At 43.2% G+C, this 22,828-nt stretch overlaps 1 protein-coding gene across 2 annotated transcripts; it reads right to left on the reverse strand.

Annotated features, from left to right (window-relative positions):
* Positions 1–13,180: 13,180 nt before the first annotated feature.
* Positions 13,181–21,641, reverse strand: cdkn1d (cyclin-dependent kinase inhibitor 1D). Of its 2 annotated transcripts, none has more exons than XM_084314372.1 (4): positions 21,523–21,641; positions 20,264–20,665; positions 15,835–16,562; positions 13,181–15,574 (listed from the first exon to the last, which is right to left on the reverse strand). In XM_084314372.1, exons 3-4 carry the CDS (start codon positions 16,556–16,558, stop codon positions 15,516–15,518), a joined length of 783 nt encoding a protein of 260 aa, XP_084170498.1. In that variant the 5' UTR covers positions 16,559–16,562; positions 20,264–20,665; positions 21,523–21,641; the 3' UTR covers positions 13,181–15,515. The 2 variants fall into 2 exon arrangements, with proteins under 2 accessions (XP_084170498.1, XP_084170497.1); XM_084314371.1 differs by having other exon boundaries at positions 20,259–20,665.
* Between the last annotated feature and the right edge of the window lie 1,187 nt (positions 21,642–22,828).

Genomic DNA, 22,828 nt, shown 5'->3' on the forward strand with positions numbered 1-22,828 from the left:
CCGCCGCCCCCAGCCCTGTTCATCTTGTAAATGGGAGATGTTTTATTTCATCACTGTTTTAAAAAAGTCTTAATTGTCTGTAACATAAACTGCACATTTCTTCAAGGAAGGACAAAAACGTCTGTGTCAAACCATTGTGTTAATCATGCATTCACTTGGTGTGGCTATATATACTTCTGCTTTAATGTTTTGATGTAACCTAGAAACACTATGATCATGCCGAGTGCTTTTGACAAGTGTGATATAAGTGCTTTTCACCAGACATTGTAATTTGTATGGGAGATGTCACATACATATTCATGCTGACCTGGGACCAGTTGTTAAAATGGAGCGTTGGAAACTGGAGGTCAAGAGGGTTGTTCCTCAGCTCTCCCTGGACTTAACACCCACCTGCAACAACCTGCCAAGCTCATGAAAAATATTGTCTTTTTTTTTTTATCTGTTGAATGTATATGAACTTAATCTGTGGGATGTTTGAAAAAATATAATAATTGTATGTGCACTTTAAATTAAACTTTTAACTGATGTAAAATATTCCTGTTTTGAATAAAGGCAAATGAATTTTTGCAAATTCCAAGCTCCTCTCCTGTTTTTCTCCTAAAACACTAAGGGGCGAATTCACAAAGGGCCTTTTCTGACACTATGCCTGTGCAAATCATAGATATATATAAATATCTTGCGCCATCTAGTCTTTATATATATCTATGGTGCAAATAGCTCTGAAACACAGGTTGCTATTCACAAAACAAGCGCAAAGGGTGAAATGCGGTGCTAACTGCGTTGCCATCAGCATTGTGTCTCGGTGCGTCGGTGCTATTTGCGGGGTATTTAAATGAGGTAATATGGGCAGAACATGTGCCCCTTTCTATGCAAATGAGCTTCATCGCAAAAACACTCCAATTCAGAAAGATCGGCGCTAATTGCCACGCGAGCCAGCCACCCAGAGATCCCATGCAATCTTATTTATTATTTAAATATTGTTATTTAACGTTTCCGGCTTCCCCGATGTTTTTGGCGCTATTGACTGCACTCACGTTCCAATTGTACCACCAAGCGAAAACGAAAATGTTTTTAGAAATAGGAAGCAAAATCAACACCCAGGTAGTGTGCAACGCCAGTAATATAATAACGAATGTGGTTGCCAAGTTCCCTGGGTCTGTGCACGACAGCTACATTTAGGTTTAGGTTTACTTTATTTGATTTAGGAACAGCAGTCTACGGAATGATGCAAGACATGGATGACACAAACGTTTGTGCTGTAATATTCATTGCAAATGTGTGTGGGTAAAGTATGTGCTTTTGTATGCTATATAGTCCCCCCAAAGCACATCACTCCTTCGTGTGCTGCATTAGATAATAATCACAATAAAGATAATAGAACCCACACACTCATATGCTCCAGAATAAACTTTAAATGTATAACGTTTTGTGAATGAATGAAAACTTTATTTAACAGATTGCAGAATGGGTACAGTACAGCAGGGGTTCCCAAACTTTTCAGGCCAGGGCCCAGAAAATAAGGCGTCAGAGAGCCGCGGCCCAATGCACATCGTCAGGCTTTTTTTTTTCTTTTTTTTTGCCAGGCGACCGATTTTTTAAGCCAAATATCACTTCAATCGTATTAAGTTAGTTCAAGTTAGTTATTCATTTATATGTGCTATTTATGAGAGGGCTAACTTGTTGCAAAATAATAATGATAATAATAATAGCCTCATTAAAATACTATTGTTGCTTCGGTTGTTTTCAGCGTTTTATGTGCATAATCTGTTATTTAGTTTGAAATGTTCGTTGAAATAAGTAGATTTTTCATTTTTGTTTATTTATTAAGTTAATATAAAACCATATAGTCACATTTTAGAATACAATAGAATAGAATTTTAGAATACAACTAGAAACACTGTCCTGGCCTGATTCTAAGTTCAGTGGCCTGACAAAAAAATAATAATAAAAATAATTTTTTTCCTTTTTTTTTTTTTTTAAATCAGTTTGTGGCTGCTCGCGGCCCACCTTTGGGTCGCGACCCCGACTTTGGGAACCACTGCAGTACAGTACGGCTCAATACACACAATTGTTAAGGGAATGCAGACCTGAGAAAGACGTTTGTCTTGTTTACATCAGGGTCCCCCATTTTCAATTCATATAGACATTTATGACATACACAACATACATGACATTTATGGCATAGGGACATATAGGTATTTAGTACTGATACATTTGTGACAAACGGTATTCAAATATACAGTACTGTTACCCCTAGATCCTGACAGAGTATATACATATGATGGGGAGGGGACTGTACATTAGGAGGGGGTGGGTGGGTGGGAGAGAAATATACATACGGTGGGGTGGAGACTGTACATTTGGAGGGGGTGGGTGGGAGAGAAATATACATACGGCAGGGAGGAGACTGTCTATTAGGAGGGGGTGGGGGGTTTGGGCATTTACGGTGGCCAGTTTCGAATTGCAGGTAGGTGCTCTTTAAGAGCGGTTTTGAATGTGGGTAGGGATTCACATTCCTTTACAGCTTTGGGTAGGGCGTTCCACATTGATGTGGCATAATTGCGAAACGTGTTTAGTCCCTTGTTTGAGCCGAATCTGGGTTTAACATGATTTGTGGAGCTCCCTCTGGTGTTGTGATCGTGGTATTCACTGACCTTTGGGAAGTATTTTGACATGTACATGGGTACCTTGGTCGTGTAGTGTATCTTGTAGACCAGGCCCATTGCAAGTTGCTGTACTCTGTCGTCTACTCTAAGCCATCCTAGGTTGTCAAAGTGGGCAGGGGTGAGGTGGGTTCTGGGGGTAAGGTCAAGTAGTAGTCTGACCAGTTTGTTTTGTGATGTTTGTAATCTTGTTTTTAGCGCCTTTGAGGTGCTTTGGTACCATGAGGTGCACGCATAGTCGTAGTACCCTTGAATGAGTGCTCCTGCCAGAGTCTTCAGGGTATTCTTGTTTACCAGAGAGGAGATCCGGTACAAGAATCTAGTTCGTTGGTTGCCTTTTTTTATTACATTGGATGCCATTTTGTCACAGGAAAGATTTGCCTCTAGGATGGAACCCAGGTAGGTAATTTCGTCTTTCCTTGTGACAATATTGTCACCCACTGTAACTGAGAAGCCGTCAGTCTTGCTGAGTTTGTTATTTGAACCGAAGAGAATGGACTCTGTTTTGCCCATGTGTAATGATAGTTTGTTATCAGCGAGCCATATGCAGATTTTGCCTAGTTCCGAGCTGAGGGTTTTTTCAACCTGCAACTTGTTCTTGTCAGAGACCAGCAGGGCTGAGTCGTCCGCAAACAGGAACAAGTTGCAGTCACAAGCTGACGACATGTAATTTGCATAAATTAGGAACAGTAGTGGTCCTAGTATGCTTCCTTGTGGAACACCACAGCTCACTGTGAGGGGGGGGATAGAGTACCGTTTACCTCCACCATCTGTTCTCTCCCCTCCAGGTAGGATTGCATCCAGCTCACTGATAAACTGATAAATCAAAACCAATTGCTTTTAGCTTGTCAATCAGAATGGAGTGATTGACAGTGTCGAAGGCCTTTTGTAGGTCCAGCATGACCATGCCGCAGTATTTGCCCGCGTCCACCTCTTGTTTGATGTGGTCGTTCAAATAGAGGAGGCATGTGTCAGTGGAGTGGGACGTTCTGAAGCCAGATTGGAATTCGTAGATTAGATTTTTTTCCGCCAGGTACTTTTCGACCTGTTCGTAGACTATTTTCTCCATGACTTTCGAGATGGAGGTAAGAATAGAAACAGGACGGTAGTTGCCTGGGTCTAATTTGCTGCCCTTTTTGTGCAGAGGGGTCACTCTCGCAATTTTGAAGTCCTTGGGGACGTGTCCCTGTTTTATAGAGAGGTTTATTATGTGTGTGATGACTGGGGTGATGGCGGCTGCTGAGTCTCTGAGGAATTTGGAGGGGATGTTGTCATGGCCAGTGGCCTTGTTAGGTTGGAGGGCGCTAAATTTTTTTAGTACCTCATCGGTTGTTACCATTTCAAGTTTGAAGTCATCTTTGTGGACCCCTAGGTTTTTGTAGTATGCTACTATGTGTTCTACCCCATAATGCCCTGAGTGGGAGGGTAGTTTGTTTACCAGTGTTGTGGCTATGTTTGTGATGTCTGTGATGAGCGTGTTGTCCGTCTTTATGTTTATGTTTGAGAATCTGGTTTTAAGTTTTTCACTGCAGCCTAGTTGATTGAGTAATTTCCAAAGTTCACGTGGTTTGTTTTTGTTTTCCTCAGTTTTGTCATTGATGAAATTTCTTTTTGCGGTTTTGATCATGGTGTTTATGTTTAAATAATTTTATTTTATGTTTATTTTAGTTATGTTTAATTAAAATGTAATATCGGATTTTATTTTTATTTCTTTTTAAATCTTTTTTCTTTTTTTTGTAACCTTTATTTACCCAGGCAACCAAGTAAGAACAAATTCTTATTATACAAAAGCAGCCTAAACCTAAATCCTTTAGAGGGAGGGGGGGGGGGGGCTGCAACAAAAAACAAGGTTATGTGTACTGTACATGCATACTGTACAAGTAAATTAAATACAAAATGACAGTAGCAATAGTATACAAGGAGAATTACAATAAATAAGGGAGAGAGAAGGAAAGAGAGAGAGGGAAAAGGGAGAGCGAGAACCAGAGGGAGAGAGAGAAGAAAAGGGGAGGTGCACAGATAATGTTTACATTTAGAAAGCCTTGTTGATGCATCCAGTGAAATTAACCCACCAATGCTGACTTTTATTGTCAAAATGCATAATGCTGTGTTAATTCCACGACAAGAGGTATGCAATGTTAGTTACCTGAAATTAATTTGTATGTGCTCATTTCATCATTCATGTCTTTTCTATTCTAATAAAACCGAATCAAACCATAAACAAGGTGGCCTGTTGGAATGTTAGATCCTAATGTGAAAAACTGTGATTTTATATGTCTGCTCATTTTACTCTTGCTATTATTTTACTTATTTTTACTTTTGTCTTTACGCCCCACTATCCGCTGGGTCCATACTATAACCTGTATCATGTTTTGTAACAGATTACAGAAATTCAAGAAGCCTACTGTACGTGAGGTTCTGATATGATTTGATTAATATATCTGCATTTATCCCACTTTATGCTTTGCTCTTGCTGCTTGTTTTACACTGATTTTATGTCTTATTTCTTACTGATGTAAAGCACGTTGAACTGCAATCCCCTGCATGAAAGGTGCTATAAAAATAAAGTTATTATTATTATTATTATTATTCAGTTTCAGTTTCAGTTTATTTAAAAAGGACAGTACACATTAATAAACATTTCTGTAAATGTGTCAGTTTTAGCCAAAAACATATTATTACTAAATAGACAACTATCGTCCTGTCTCTCTTCTCTCCTTTCTTTCTAAAACACTTGAACGTGCTGTATCCAACCAACTTAGTGATTATCTCTTACAGAATGACCTCCTAGATCCTTATCAGTCAGGCTTCAGGACTGGTCACTCCACAGAGACGGCCCTCATAGCGGTCACAGATGCTCTTCACTTAGCAAAAGCGAAAGGCCTCTCCTTTGTCCTGATTCTCCTGGACCTGTCGGTAGCCTTCCACACAGTCAACCATCAGATCCTCCTCGCGTCCCTCACAGGAATGGGAGTGGCTGGCTCCGACATCCTACCTCGACGACCGCTCCTACCAAGTGTCACGGAGAGGGACCCTGTCGGCCCCCCGCCCCCTTCGGACAGGTGTCCCCCAGGGCTCGGTCCTTGGACCCCTCCTCTTTTCCCTCTACACAAAATCTCAGGGTAACATTATTACGTCTCATGCCTTCTCGTATCGAACAAGCGATAATTTATAATTATTTCTTAGTCTGTTTCTTTGAATTTTTAGTTCAACCACGTGGGCTTGGAGTTCACTGTTTGAGCTTTTGGAAAGCTTTGTCTGACTTTTATGAAGTTCAGAGCATTTTTTGTCTCTGGTTTTCATAGCGGCCAGTATTTCAGTGTGCATCCATGGCTCAGCGTGATTTTTAACCCTGGTGGTTCTTAGGGGTGCCATGTTGTTGAGTATTGTTGTGAATTTGGTTTTGAATCCAAGCCATGTTTCTTCAACCTGTGTACCACTGAGTTCATCTGACCAGTCCAAGCTCCCCAGTTCTAGGTTAAAGGCCTCTCTAGAGTACGTTTTGAGGTATCTAGATGTGACTGTTTTGTGACAGCCGGCCTTCTGTTTTTGTCAGGTCCATGAGGAGTAGATGCTGGAAACGGTCAATGAAAAGTTTATTCTGGAGTATAATGCGGGTTCTATTCTCTTAACTAAACATTAAATACAACTGCGCTGACCGATATTAGGAGCAAACTGGTCCGCGAGCAAACTGCGCTGACAGATATCAGGAGCAAACTGCACACCTATGGGCGTGTTTGCGCTAGTATCATCCGCTCAATATCTTCTCGCAAAGAAGGAGCAAATAGCGGGCACTAATCGCACGCAGTTAAGGGTGCTATTAGCGCACGCAATCCATTATTTGTGAATTCACCCCTCAGTAACTAGACTTATATTATATTGTATATCTTATAAGAGTATAGCGCTGAAATGCCCCCAATCCAACCAAACAGTTTGACCAACTTTTTTATGCAACTTAAACAAAATGGTGCATAGTATCCACACAAGAAGTTTAGTGAGAATGAAGTGAACAGCTGAGGAGGAACTAAATGTTTTTGACAACCAAAATTCCAGCCTAATTGTTGTACATATAACTTTCATATTGATAACATCAGTATGACATCACAAAGGGACATGTTTCAAACGTCATGATCAGACAAGCCATAGTCCATGTTTTTAGTTCCAGATATGACTATTTCACAGCCTCCTTGTCTTGCTTGTAGGACAAACATTTGATTATCTGTTGGCTGGGATAAAGCTTGTACATCACTTCCTGCTTACCATACATCACTTCCTGCTTACTGTACATCACTTCCTACTTACCATACATCACTTCCTGCTTACCGTACATCACTTCCTACTTACCGTACATCACTTCCTACTTACCATAGACCACTGCACTTCCGCGTTACATTGAAATCGGGGAGGAGATAGCAAATTAATGAGCAAATGAATGAATGTGGATGAGAGCCGTGATGTAAGTGGTTGCAGCTACGGCTGTGGGGGTGCTAGAGACATGATCGAATAGACTTTTAATGCGCCTGAGTTTCCTGAACACGGCGCGACCCATTCCTAATCGATCAGAACTAAATCGGCCGAGATCAAGTCCCTTTTCCACCTACTCCCCATACACATGCGCAGATTGTCAACGGAGTCTGGACGACGCGAGATGATGCACGAATAAATGTGGACTGTTCCATCAGAGGGGGGAGCTTCGGTGGCCAGTGTCCTTTCAGCCGAACAGGATAATGAAACAATGATCCCACTAAATGGCCAGACGTGTTTTATGGCAACATCTACAATTACCTCATTGAGTCTCCAGGTAGACTAATGTTTATATTTAAGTGCAGTGGTCTGTAGCCACTCACACTACCACCGAAGCTCCCCCCTCTGAATCTCTGATGGAACAGTCCACATTAATTCGTGCGTCATCTCGCGTCGTCCAGACTCCGTTGACAATCTGCGCATGTATATGGGGAGTAGGTGCTGGAAAAGGGACTTGATCTCGGCCGATTTAGTTCTGATCGATTAGGAATGGGTCACGCCGTGTTCAGGAGACTCAGGCGCATTAAAGTCTATTGGATCATGTCTCTAGCACCCCCACAGCCGTAGCTGCAACCACTTACATCACGGCTCTCATCCACATTCATTAATTTGCTCCCCCCGCTATCTCCTCCCCGATTTCAATGTAACGCGGAAGTGCAGTGGTCTATACATCACTTCCTGCTTACCGTACATCACTTCCTACTTACCATACATCACTTCCTGCTTACCGTACATCACTTCCTGCTTACCGTACATGTTTCCAGATGGACCTGGCTGTCATGTGGTTTGACCTACAGTATCAACCGGTGACTCCTTAAATGCCTCAACATTCAACAACATCTTGGATTCCCTCCTACAAATATTGATGATCTGCTTCACTGAGCAGGTTCATATATTGTTCTGCTCCCAGTGTGGCACCTGGAGCTCCAAGCCACTGATCCTAAGAGATCCACTGGTGAAGATTTGGATCATTTCTTCCTTCAGCTCTCTGCTCCATTAATTGTAGAACAAATCATTTATATTCCTAATGTCTATTTATTCTGGTGTAGTTCCTAGGGTTTGGAAATAATAATAAAAAAAAGTCCTTCCATTGCATAAGGGTGGAGATTAGAGTTATCCTAATAATTATACACCAATATCTAGGTTGACTGGCCAAAATTATGGAATCTATTGTAAATTGTCAACTTAAAGTTAAAGAGGGTTAAAGATGTTCTCTCCATGCCAATCTGGCCACCACTTTGGTTACAGATCATATTGTTTCTGCTATATCATTTCTACTGTATATCATTCTGCTATATAAGAAAACACTGCTGCCCTTTTTATACATTTATACAACATTCTAAATTCTCCTGTAGGGGGCGACAGTGACTCAGGAGGTAGAGCAGACGTCTGGTCTTCGGAAGGTTCCAGGTTCGATTCCGACTCCTACCGGCAGCGTGTCAAAGTGTCCTTGAGCAAAAAGACCCATGGTCGCCTCCGCCGTCAGTGTGTGAATGTGAGGCATAAGTTGTAAAGCAGATAAAAGCTGTTATATAAATGCAGTCCATTAATTCTGTCATGAAAAGAGCGGGTGTTGCTAATGTAGATTTAACATCACCATCCTCCTAGTTAAAGTCTAACATATCATAAACTAGGTTATGACATAATTACATAACTATCATTAACACCAGGCCAGAATTCTGTTATATCAACAGTATTTATTAGTCGTTTTGAACACACTGTGAGAACTTAATGTCAAAGGCAACAGTTAACGTAATCTCTTATATTTTCAACACATATTACCAAACAATTCTGCTCTCATTACACTTCCTGGTACAACTCAAAGATACACGAACCAATACATCTTTCTATAGTTTTTAATAATTCTATGGTAATTTATTACCATCCATTCATATAAGTCACAAGTACTATTATTATGTTGCTATAGCCGAGGTAGATTAGGAGGGTTTGTTTTAGGGACAGTGAGGCAGACTGCAGGCCAGGTTAGGAGGGTGTGTTTTAGGGACAGTGAGGCAGGCTGCAGGCCAGGTTAGGAGGGTGTGTTTTAGGGACAGTGAGGCAGGCTGCAGGCCAGGTTAGGAGGGTTTGTTTTAGGGACAGTGAGGCAGGCTGCAGGCCAGGTTAGGAGGGTTTGTTTGAGGGACAGTGAGGCAGGCTGCAGGCCAGGTTAGGAGGGTGTGTTTTAGGGACAGTGAGGCAGGCTGCAGGCCAGGTTAGGAGGGTTTGTTTTAGGGACAGTGAGGCAGACTGCAGGCCAGGTTAGGGGGTGTGTTTTAGGGACAGTGAGGCAGACTGCAGGCCAGGTTAGGAGGGTTTGTTTTAGGGACAGTGAGGCAGACTGCAGGCCAGGTTAGGAGGGTGTGTTTTAGGGACAGTGAGGCAGACTGCAGGCCAGGTTAGGAGGGTGTGTTTTAGGGACAGTGAGGCAGACTGCAGGCCAGGTTAGGAGGGTTTGTTTTAGGGACAGTGAGGCAGACTGCAGGCCAGGTTAGGAGGGTGTGTTTTAGGGACAGTGAGGCAGGCTGCAGGCCAGGTTAGGAGGGTTTGTTTTAGGGACAGTGAGGCAGACTGCAGGCCAGGTTAGGAGGGTGTGTTTTAGGGACAGTGAGGCAGACTGCAGGCCAGGTTAGGAGGGTGTGTTTTAGGGACAGTGAGGCAGGCTGCAGGCCAGGTTAGGAGGGTTTGTTTTAGGGACAGTGAGGCAGACTGCAGGCCAGGTTAGGGGGTGTGTTTTAGGGACAGTGAGGCAGGCTGCAGGCCAGGTTAGGAGGGTTTGTTTTAGGGACAGTGAGGCAGACTGCAGGCCAGGTTAGGGGGTGTGTTTTAGGGACAGTGAGGCAGGCTGCAGGCCAGGTTAGGAGGGTTTGTTTTAGGGACAGTGAGGCAGACTGCAGGCCAGGTTAGGAGGGTGTGTTTTAGGGACAGTGAGGCAGGCTGCAGGCCAGGTTAGGAGGGTGTGTTTTAGGGACAGTGAGGCAGACTGCAGGCCAGGTTAGGAGGGTTTGTTTTAGGGACAGTGAGGCAGACTGCAGGCCAGGTTAGGAGGGTTTGTTTTAGGGACAGTGAGGCAGACTGCAGGCCAGGTTAGGAGGGTGTGTTTTAGGGACAGTGAGGCAGACTGCAGGCCAGGTTAGGAGGGTTTGTTTTAGGGACAGTGAGGCAGGCTGCAGGCCAGGTTAGGAGGGTTTGTTTTAGGGACAGTGAGGCAGGCTGCAGGCCAGGTTAGGAGGGTTTGTTTTAGGGACAGTGAGGCAGACTGCAGGCCAGGTTAGGAGGGTTTGTTTTAGGGACAGTGAGGCAGGCTGCAGGCCAGGTTAGGAGGGTGTGTTTTAGGGACAGTGAGGCAGGCTGCAGGCCAGGTTAGGGGGTGTGTTTTAGGGACAGTGAGGCAGACTGCAGGCCAGGTTAGGAGGGTGTGTTTTAGGGACAGTGAGGCAGGCTGCAGGCCAGGTTAGGAGGGTGTGTTTTAGGGACAGTGAGGCAGACTGCAGGCCAGGTTAGGAGGGTTTGTTTTAGGGACAGTGAGGCAGGCTGCAGGCCAGGTTAGGAGGGTTTGTTTTAGGGACAGTGAGGCAGGCTGCAGGCCAGGTTAGGAGGGTTTGTTTTAGGGACAGTGAGGCAGACTGCAGGCCAGGTTATGGGGTGTGTTTTAGGGACAGTGAGGCAGACTGCAGGCCAGGTTAGGAGGGTTTGTTTTAGGGACAGTGAGGCAGACTGCAGGCCAGGTTAGGAGGGTGTGTTTTAGGGACAGTGAGGCAGGCTGCAGGCCAGGTTAGGAGGGTGTGTTTTAGGGACAGTGAGGCAGACTGCAGGCCAGGTTAGGAGGGTTTGTTTTAGGGACAGTGAGGCAGACTGCAGGCCAGGTTAGGAGGGTTTGTTTTAGGGACAGTGAGGCAGACTGCAGGCCAGGTTAGGATGGTGTGTTTTAGGGACAGTGAGGCAGACTGCAGGCCAGGTTAGGAGGGTTTGTTTTAGGGACAGTGAGGCAGGCTGCAGGCCAGGTTAGGAGGGTTTGTTTTAGGGACAGTGAGGTAGGCTGCAGGCCAGGTTAGGAGGGTTTGTTTTAGGGACAGTGAGGCAGACTGCAGGCCAGGTTAGGAGGGTTTGTTTTAGGGACAGTGAGGCAGACTGCAGGCCAGGTTAGGGGGTGTGTTTTAGGGACAGTGGGGCAGGCTGCAGGCCAGGTTAGGAGGGTGTGTTTTAGGGACAGTGAGGCAGACTGCAGGCCAGGTTAGGAGGGTTTGTTTTAGGGACAGTGAGGCAGGCTGCAGGCCAGGTTAGGGGGTGTGTTTTAGGGACAGTGGGGCAGACTGCAGGCCAGGTTAGGAGGGTGTGTTTTAGGGACAGTGAGGCAGGCTGCAGGCCAGGTTAGGAGGGTTTGTTTTAGGGACAGTGAGGCTGCAGGCCAGGTTAGGAGGGTTTGTTTTAGGGACAGTGAGGCAGGCTGCAGGCCAGGTTAGGAGGGTGTGTTTTAGGGACTGTGAGGCAGGCTGCAGGCCAGGTTAGGAGGGTTTGTTTTAGGGACAGTGAGGCAGACTACAGGCCAGCTTAGGAGGGTGTGTTTTAGGGACAGTGAGGCAGGCTGCAGGCCAGGTGAGGATGGTTTGTTTTAGGGACAGTGAGGCAGACTGCAGGCCAGCTTAGGAGGGTGTGTTTTAGGGACAGTGAGGCAGGCTGCAGGCCAGGTTAGGAGGGTTTGTTTTAGGGACAGTGAGGCAGGCTGCAGGCCAGGTTAGGAGGGTGTGTTTTAGGGACAGTGAGGCAGGCTGCAGGCCAGGTGAGGGGGGTTTGTTTTAGGGACAGTGAGGCAGGCTGCAGGCCAGGTGAGGGTGTGTTTTAGGGACAGTGAGGCAGGCTGCAGGCCAGGTGAGGATGGTTTGTTTTAGGGACAGTGAGGCAGACTGCAGGCCAGCTTAGGATGGTGTGTTTTAGGGACAGTGAGGCAGGCTGCAGGCCAGGTTAGGAGGGTTTGTTTTAGGGACAGTGAGGCAGGCTGCAGGCCAGGTTAGGAGGGTGTGTTTTAGGGACAGTGAGGCAGGCTGCAGGCCAGGTGAGGGGGGTTTGTTTTAGGGACAGTGAGGCAGGCTGCAGGCCAGGTGAGGAGGGTGTGTTTTAGGGACAGTGAGGCAGGCTGCAGGCCAGGTCAGGAGGGTGTGTTTTAGGGACAGTGAGGCAGGCTGCAGGCCAGGTTAGGAGGGTTTGTTTTAGGGACAGTGAGGCAGGCTGCAGGCCAGGTTAGGAGGGTGTGTTTTAGGGATAGTGAGGCAGACTGCAGGCCAGGTTAGGAGGGTTTGTTTTAGGGACAGTGAGGCAGACTGCAGGCCAGGTTAGGAGGGTGTGTTTTAGGGACAGTGAGACAGACTGCAGGCCAGGTTAGGAGGGTTTGTTTTAGGGACAGTGAGGCAGGCTGCAGGCCAGGTCAGGAGGGTGTGTTTTAGGGACAGTGAGGCAGACTGCAGGCCAGGTTAGGAGGGTTTGTTTTAGGGACAGTGAGGCAGGCTGCAGGCCAGGTTAGGAGGGTTTGTTTTAGGGACAGTGAGGCAGACTGCAGGCCAGGTTAGGAGGGTGTGTTTTAGGGACAGTGAGGCAGACTGCAGGCCAGGGTCATTAAAAGGACATTTTGAATTTCACTCACTTATTCTCTTCATCAGATACTGAACATATTTAACATATTTAGGTGAAAAACATTCTACACGTCAGTTAAAGATCGTCATCCTTGAGTTGTTTGACTTGTAAATTAATAAAATAGATAGAATTGAATCTTTCCTAACTCAAAATACTGTTCAATGTTTACAAACATTATAAATGTAAGCTAAACGTTTGCAGCATCAAATTGCATTACAATTATATTTAATATAATGTATGTCTGTAGATATACAGTATGCGTGAAAATAATCCCCTCTGGTTTTCCTCTGTAGGACTATGCAGTTATTTACATTTAGAATGGATTACAGATTGCATCTTAAATTTAAAAATATACTATTGTCCTTGAACAAACCTTTATTTCACAAGGTTAAGAAAAAGAACAGAAGAAAATTCTAAAATGTTGCTAAAATGTCACTAACCACAATATGTGCCTCGTTCTATAAAGTGAATTTTTTTTTTTAACAGAACAGTTCCACACGCCATGTGCGAAACATTGAGGTCTCTGATCAATAATGTTTGTTCAAAGTAGTGCAAATATATACTGTACTTGCAAAAATAACACATTGGTTATATTACAACAGAAACAAGATACAAAAATCAAAATAAGTTACAAATGTACTTTTAAAGTTTTGTTTTGAACACACTGGAAAGACAGGCATACACAAAGTCTGTCACACGCAGACAAGCACAAATAAACAGACCCCCCCCCCCTCCCAAAAAATAAACTATAAAAAAATATATAATTATGAAATCATACTAATTCAAACTAACTATAACGGTTTCATTTGTGAGGTGAGGTTTATAACTTTTGAAAAAACAAAAAATTTGTGACGACATGATGATCTACCAATGAAGTTATTTCACACTGTTTTGATTCTAGATATTGAAGCAACTGGTTGTCGGAGACAAAAATATATCTGTGGTTCTCCATTAAATCAAAAACATGTCTGGTTCTCCACAAAACACACTCGACAGACAGAGACAGAGAGTCTATCTGGTGTAGAAACTCCACACTATCGCTGAAACAAAACACAATAACATGATTGTGTCTCCGTCTAGATCCCTCCCTCATGTCCGCAGCATAACATGATTGGACTAAACTGAATCTATTTGTTGTTTTCTTTTCAACAACTTTCACTTAAAGGGACACAACATCACCAAAAAACAATCCTTGCGTTGTATTAATTACAGCCCCATGAAATGATAAGGTAACAGTCCCTATAAGACAAGGTATTGCTATTTCTTCATCTGCATCATTTCATGGTGCCGTCATTAGCACAACACAAGGATTCAATGTCAAACATGTTTTCCTGTCAATCCCTTGAGGTCGACGGCAACCCAGCTTATGGTTATTTATCCACAAACAGAAAGCAGTTGTATTACAATGTAGCTACTTCCTATTAAATATGCTGTTAAGAGTTGGTGCAGCAGGTTACTTCAAACAAGTGACGTGATAAATACTGTCACATCTGGAATGAGTCTTTTTCTTAATTATTTCCTTTCTTAAATGAACTTACGGTACTATAGTAATCATTTTAAAATGATTTAAATAATACATCCAGAGCGTTTAGAAAGGTGTGGAATAAAGGTATTTCTCTTTGTCTCTATGGTTCAACTGCCTCAGCTGCCATTAATGTTTCATTACAACGTTGTGAAAACCTCAAGCAACTGTACACACACCAAATATATACAACACATGTCACACACAACTGCACAGCAAAGATAAATGTGCTACAGTTCAACTTCATATAAAATCACTGAAATAAAACAAAACCAGGTTTGAACTTTGATTCGGTGTGATAACAGCCACCTCAATGCTACGTTCCCTTCATAGAAAAGAGGCGTGTTTTAAACCCCAAAAGAGGACACAATTGGACATAAAGCACTGAGCTGGTCCATATACAAGGTCTGGTATATTACACAAGATATCTGGAACGATTCTTTACAACCCCGTAATGCAAAATAATACACAGCAAAAAAGTTACAAAATAAATGTTTTGCACCTCTCTAAATTATATTATTTAGTCATTATAAATTGGACAGAGGCTGACATTTAAAGAGAATGTGAACAGTGAAGAATGTCAGCCATATACATTCACTCATCTTGCCCTAAAGCATCCTTTCCACAAACACCTCATCTTACCACGTTTATATTTAGATGTATTGTTTACATGATCTATGACCATCTAGCATCATGAACACATACGTGTGAATCTGCAGCAGACCTAATCACAGCCTCATGAGGAAAGAATAGTAACTCACGTAATCACAGCCTCATGAGTTTGACATGGGGGGAAGTGTGGAGGGCTGCGTTTGGGACCTGGGGAATACTATCTATCTAGGAGGTTCTATCAGAAGAAAAGGAACATTTAGTCATATTTCTTGAAAGAGTGCATTTCAATAATTTCACAGTATAATTGAAAGCTTAGAAAACAATAAGCTTAAGAAAATATTCATACATAAAACAAATTAAAAAAAAAACCAAGTTCAGTCGACTGGGAGAATGACAGCTTCACTTTCCTGCAAAACCAAGGCATCTGTCGTTAGGAGACTTGAAGCGTGTGTGAGCTTTTAGAAAGTCAGTTAGAAGTTGCTACATAATTATAATATAATGTGATACGAGTCTGTTTTTGTGAGGTGATTTGCAGAGGAATGTTGACCACTGGGTGGCGCTGTGCTTCCCTAATGCAGAGAAGCTCCTTTATGATGCAGAAGCCTCTGCCTCTTCACCTTGTAGAAATCTGAAGGATGACAAGTGGAAGGGAAGTAAACAGTTGTCAGTTGGGACAAAAAGCTAAGTTAAATAACTCAAACCAAATGTATCATATTCAGGCTGGAAACCAAATGTATCATATCCAACGATGGATTACATAAATGTATTGTTATACCTCGCATAAAGCATTTTCAGCACTTTTCTAAATATATATATCTCACCAAAATGTTTATTAAATATATCTTTGAAGCATTTAACCCCGAGACCACCTCCCAGTGACAAGCTGACCTGTGATGGAGGCCTGCTGTCTGCGCTCAGCTGTGATGGAGGCCTGCTGTCTGCGCTCGGCTGTGATGGAGGCCTGCTGTCTGCGCTCAGCTGTGATGGAGGCCTGCTGTCTGCGCTCGGCTGTGATGGAGGCCTGCTGTCTGCGCTCAGCTGTGAGGGAGGCCTGCTGTCTGCGCTCAGCTGTGAGGGAGGCCTGCTGTCTGCGCTGGGAGGCCTGCTGTCTGCGCTCAGCTGTGATGGAGGCCTGCTGTCTGCGCTCGGCTGTGATGGAGGCCTGCTGTCTGCGCTCAGATGTGATGGAGGCCTGCTGTCTGCGCTCAGCTGTGATGGAGGCCTGCCGTCTGCTCTCCTCTGGCAGCTCGTCCCCGGAGCTCGGGTCACATGACGACATCGACGTCCTCCTGGGGGCCCTGGTCCGGCGTCTGACCACGCAGCTGCGGTAGAACGCCGGGACATCCTGGTGCCTCAGCTCCTCCCACTCCATGAGGGGGGCGGAGCCCTGCGCCGGCCGGCCGCTCTGGAAGTCAAAGCCCCAGCGCTCGTTGGCCACCTCCACGTTCACGCACAGCAGCCTCTGGAAGTCCAGCTGCAGCTGCTGGTGATCCATGGGTCCAAACAGGCTCCTCCTGACCTTCAGGTCCTCCGCGCCCAGAGGGACATGCGCGTCCCTCTCTGATGATGTCACTGCCACCGCCGTAGATGTTAATGGTAAAAACATCTCCATGTCCCTGTTGAGGCACAAGCAGGCACACAAACACACAATGACAATGTTCCCTGTGTCGTTATTCCCTAATTACTTAAACTGAAACCTGTTAAATTTCAAGGTAATTTGACGTGAAGGAATGCAGGTTCATTCTAAAACTATGTAGGGTCTACTCTGATAATAATAGCCTAATAGTTATGTATGTATTATTATCGTAGTTATGTTATTGACACTGTGATGATATCTATGTATGATGCCACTACAGATGATAATGGATTATTGTTGTTTCCGTTTATCTGATAGTCTTTTAATGTGTCTATATGTTCTTTGTTGAACCACAACTTGCCTTTCACAGAAGATATTGAAGTTTTTTTTAAAGTCACGTGACCTTGTTGTAAATGGTCAGATGACGAGGTCTGTGAGCCATCTTGATTCAAAGCCTTCCCTTTTCTCATCCTCGTAACAAACTATACTTTTTTTTTTATCTACTTTTTCTAGCTTCCCATCCCCTTATACTGCCAATTGTATTAGTATGAACGACCAGCCAAGCTGGTAGCAACGCCGAGAGCTGGGCTCGAACCCAGCATATCCTGCGTTGGTGGCGAGTGCCTTGCCCACTGTGCCACCTAGCCGCTTAACAAACTATACTTGAAGTAGCGTTTCTCCACACGAGAACGGTGTGCTCAGTAGAGGGACTGCACTAAAACAAGGCACCACAGGCAGCTAACGCCAAGCTGTATGGTCACTAAACAAACTAACCCTTTGTCGTGTGGCAGTGAAAAGGTTAACCTTCTGTAGTGTGGTAATGAAAGGGTTAACACTATGGCGACCGGCGGGGCTCTGCGATTTAGGCCTCAGAGGACAGCGGATTGTAAACAAACCGATGTACTTTCTAAGAGCTTTATATATAATTTATAGTATTGCTATCTGTCCATTCTCATTGTCACTTGAGTGCATAAACCGTGCCTTCATAATGGCTTAAAGAAAATAAAAATCCATCGGTTGGTTGTCATTTTATAGCGTCGTGAATATAAGGTATATCGCGCTTTTAGTCTAGGCTTTTCTGCAGGAGGCTGCCAAATAGGCTAAACGTTGGCGCCGTTATATCAAACGCCATTTCTGCTGTATGTATACAAATGAAATAAAACAAACTGTGTAGCATCCGGACTATTACAGAGCATCTATGGATGAAATGGGGGCGGCGGGGAACGCCGATTACTATTATTGATTAGCAATACAGTGTGCGCTCAATATAGCATTTTCATTGACCGATCACGTTACGTTATAAAACAATGTCCAATCCAGCTGTAATTTGGGGTAATATTATCCTACCGTCAGGCCATGTGATCGCCGGCAGCATTTCCTCACCAGTCATCGGATTCTGGTAGATCGATATGCACATTGGCTAATCATAAATCCCATTATTCCACGCTGAAAAAAACGCTCTGCAAGCTGATCCAAGATGGAGGATGTTCGGCTGGGATCAAGGATCTATGATCCGCCCACAGAACTGTACTTACATTTTCTTTTTATTCACATAATGATACTGCAGTGGAGCGATGGCGCCCCTAAGCGGGTCTGGCCGGTACTGCATGTTTCGAAAATCAAATATGTGAAAAGATGCTGGTAGTGGATCGGGTACCTAAGAAGCGTTATAAATATGGAATAAAACAATAACAACTCGTCGCGTATATTAGGGATGGGTACCGAATTCGGTACTTTTGAGGCACCGAACCGAAACACGTCGGTACTACCGAGTATCGAATCAAGTGAGAAACCAAAAAAAATAAAATAAAAAATAAAGATTTTTTTTTTTTATTATTATTTTTTTTTTTTTTACTTTTTTCTTTTCATGTCAACGTTCACACGCACAATATATGCTTACCTAGGATTTGACTTGATTCAACAACAAAGCAGTCGGAGCAATGACAAGCCGAAAACTGTCGAAATTGTAGTTATTTGAAGTTTGGATTTGTTTTTTTACGACTGAGGTAGGTCAATTAAATTTCTTGAGACTAAAGTACCGAAAAAAGGTACCGTTGGGTACCGGTATCGATTCAAATGTGAAAGGTACCCATCCCTAACGTATATACTCGTGGCTCTGGTCCACAACGCTCTTTTTCGAAACACGTATATACTCGTTCTCGGACGCCATAGTGTTAAGGAGCTCACGATTCTTCAGAAAACTCCAAAATGTTGTGCAATTCAGAAATAGGTCGAAATGGAGATATTAGCAATTTTGAGTGCTTTGAAATGTCTTCTTATTTGCTCAACTTAATACCACTTGTAAATATGTTAATTATTGTTAGATTGTGCGGCTGTATAATTCCCTCTCTGTTTAAAGAACTACAGTTGTGTCGGAGGGGAGTGGCTTAACGCAGTATAAAGAACTACAGTTGTGTCACAGGGGAGTGGCTTAACACAGTATAAAGAACTACAGTTGTGTCACAGGGGAGTGGAGTTATATAAATGTATTTATATATAAATGTATTGGATTATATAGATATACAGCATTTATACATATAATTAACAATAGAAATTTGTGATGAATAGTTAAAAAGGGGTAGGAATAATAAAGTGTATACTTCTTCCTACTCCTTTTTCGAACAGGGTACACTATGATTTGTTTATCTGTTTCTCTTTTTGTTGTCTTTATTATTATCTTTTGTATATATATATGTCAAATATATGACGGATATATTTTTGTTTTTATACTTAATAAAAATTTTATTAATTCATTCATTGCTCAAAAGTAAGAATATAAACTGCCACACACATTCAGCCATTCACTTCTATTACATCCCTTCCACTATGTAATGGCACCAGATTTCTAAAACCGATTATTATTACCCATAATCTGGGGGGACGGACAAGCCGATAGATTAATCATAATTAAACTTCACATTAGCTCAAAGTGACAGACCCTACAGTAGCCAGCTCATTTTAATCTCAGGACATTCTACATTATAAATACATCTCAGGATTTAATCTACATGATGTCCTTTTCCATTTCAGTGTAAAATAGTTGCCTATAAATTTAAATAATGTGTACACAACAATAATTTAAACCATATCTGTTTCTTTTCTTCCAATAAGCCCAACTCTTCTCTCTGAGTGAATGTTGTTTTTCCAAAAGGTGGGCGGGCTGTTACATAAGAATGTTCTCGAGAGGTGGGTGTGACTCTTATGCAACTGCCCCGCCCACTTTTTGAAAAACAACCTTCACTCAGAGAGAGAGAGAGTTGTGTTTGTTGGAAGAAATTGAAACAGATATATACATATTATGGTTTAAGTTGTTGTCTACACATTATTGTGATTTATAGGCAACTATTGTAGATGCATTGAGATGGAAAAGGGACGTTGTGTAGATTAAATGACATCAAATGAGCTGGTTACTTCCACTATGTCTGTCACCATGAGACTTACACACAAACAGCTCAGACTACGTTAGAACGAGTCACAACACGTTAGTAACATAAAACCTACAGACGGAGTTCCTCTTGTTCTTCTAAATATGCACAATTATCTGATCATCGACTAATAAATGATGAATGCTAACCGCACCGGGTCACCTAGAAGCAAACGAGTAACTAAATAAGACTACGCAAACAAAAAAACACACATCTCAAGTAGGATGCATTACATTTGTAAAAGAAAGATATAGAAAAACAAATGCATAGATAATGTTAAGCACAAAAAAGGAGAAAGTGTAGGGAAATACCTTACCATCAGCGGCTGTGGTGCTGCTCGCTTCTGGGTCTGTGACGCTGCTCGCTTCTGGGTCTGTGGTGCTGCTCGCTTCTGGGTCTGTGACGCTGCTCGCTTCTGGGTCTGTGGTGCTGCTCGCTTCTGGGTCTGTGGTGCTGCTCGCTTCTGGGTCTGTGGCGCTGCTCGCTTCTGGGTCTGTGGCGCTGCTCGCTTCTGGGTCTGTGGTGCTGCTCGCTTCTGGGTCTGTGGCGCTGCTCGCTTCTGGGTCTGTGGTGCTGCTCACTTCTGGGTCTGTGGTGCTGCTCACTTCTGGGTCTGTGGTGCTGCTCGCTTCTGGGTCTGTGGTGCTGTTAGCTTCTGGGTCTGTGGTGCTGCTCACTTCTGGGTCTGTGGTGCTGCTCGCTTCGCCAGTGAGGGGACCTGGACGGTGGAGGACGCGTCCACTGGTTCTGTTATTATCACCTACTGGTTTGTTATGGCGTTAGTGTGACGTCCTCCAGAACAGTAGGCCTATCTGAAGGAGTCACATGGTGTCGATCACAACAACATGGTGCCTCTTTTTTAGACCCTTTTTGTATCACAAACAGTACTGTATTTACTCTCTTTTTTAGACCATTTTTGTATCACAAACAGTACTGTATTTACTCTCTTTTTTAGACCCTTTTTGTATCACAAACAGTACTGTATTTACTCTCTTTTTTAGACCCTTTTTGTATCACAAACAGTACTGTATTTGCAAATCTGGTATGTCATAAATGTGTTACACCCGCTAAGTTGACATACAGATAGACAGTACTGCTACATCTATACAAATGTATAGATGTAGCAGTACTGTCTATCTGTATGTCATGTATGTTATGATGAATTGACCCTGATGTAAACAAGACGAAAGTCTTTCTCTGGTCTGCATCCCCTTAACAATTGTGTGTATTGAGCTGTACTGTATTGTACCCATTCTGCAATCTGTTAATAAAGTTTTCAATCAATCAATCAACATGAATCCTGCATTTCTAATCATCTCATATGAGAATGTCACACAATTACACAGCATTGTCAGCAGTGTACAGTTAACATGTACATGTAGTTCAATTACCAGCTTAATGAAATGTCGCAGTAGTCTGGTGGTGGTTTTGTTTACCTTCTAACCCCAGCAGTAGCTAGTTAAGTAGTAGTGTGGTAATATTAAACTACAGTTATAACCCTAACCCTAACCCTAGTGTCTCAAACCAGAATAAATGCAAATAAAAAATGAACGTTACAGCTCCTCAGCCCCTTACCGTGTTGTTGTTATTAGCATAATATGTATATATATAATATAACAGTCCTGTGCTCCTCGTGGTCTGTGGCTCAGATACTTGTTGTTCTTCTGCTCAGAAACACGCGAGACTTGTTGTTGTTCTTCTGCTCAGAAACACGCGAGACTTGTTGTTGTTCTTCTGCTCAGAAACACGCGAGACTTGTTGTTGTTCTTCTGCTCAGAAACACGCGAGACTTGTGGTTCTTCTTCTGCTCAGAAACACGCGAGACTTGTTGTTGTTCTTCTTCTGCTCAGAAACACGCGAGACTTGTTGTTCTCAGACACAGGCCACGTGTCTCCCGCTCCTCTGTGACACAGAGCCTCGCGCTGCTGGACGGAGTGACGTCGTGTTCAGTTTGGCATCGTTCCAAGCAGTTTTCTCGACGCCATTTTACTTTTCTCCCGCACTTTTGTCTTATCTAGGTCAAACTTGGGGGATACACGTTTTTAACACGGAAAATCACATTTTATATTATCAATTGAACCTTTGATATCGTGTTTATAATAACAATAATAATAATAATAATTATTATTATTATATGACAATTTGCAATAGCCTACACTGAATGAATTAATGAAAACTTGATTAAACAGATTGCAGAATGGGTATAAATACAGTACGGCTCAATACACACAATTGTTAAGGGGATGCAGATCAGAGAAAGACTTTCATCTTGTTTACATCAGGGTCCAAGTTACAGGTTGAAAAAACCCTCAGCTCAGAACTAGGCAAAATCTGCATATGGCTCGCTGATAACAAACTATCATTACACATGGGCAGAGTCCATTCTCTTCGGTTCAAATAACAAACTCAGCAAGACCGACGGCTTCTCAGTTACAGTGGGTGACAATATTGTCACAAGGAAAGAAGATATTACCTACCTGGGTTCCATCCTAGAGGCAAATCTTTCCTGTGACAAAATGGCATCCAATGTAATAAAAAAAGTCAACCAACAAACTCGATTCTTGTACCGGATCCCCTCACTGGTAAACAAGAATACCCTGAAGACTCTGGCAGGAGCACTGTGGTGGATTTTTGACGTCTCTAGGGATGGTTAAATGAAATACAGAGACAAGAGATTGGCCTTAAATCAGAGTGCAAACCACCAGGTTCTCCACGGACATCCAGCAGCCTAAAACAGTGTCACACTGCGAATTAGATATTCTGAAATAATAAAACAGGAGCAGAAAGAGACTCACGTTAAAGGAATACAATACAGGTTTATTGGAAAAGAAAATAATACAGTACGCCCATACGGACGGACTTTCAGTCTGTCAGAGTGTAT

Source organism: Notolepis coatsorum, assembly GCF_963971535.1.
Source record: "Notolepis coatsorum genome assembly, chromosome: 1".
Classification (NCBI taxonomy): Eukaryota; Metazoa; Chordata; class Actinopteri; order Aulopiformes; family Paralepididae; genus Notolepis; species Notolepis coatsorum.

Coding starts and splice junctions, on each gene's coding strand:
- cdkn1d (XM_084314371.1), bottom strand. Junction 15,575..15,834: donor ACAGCAGGCCTCCATCACAG/GTCAGCTTGTCA, acceptor GTCATCCTTCAG/ATTTCTACAAGGTGAAGAGG.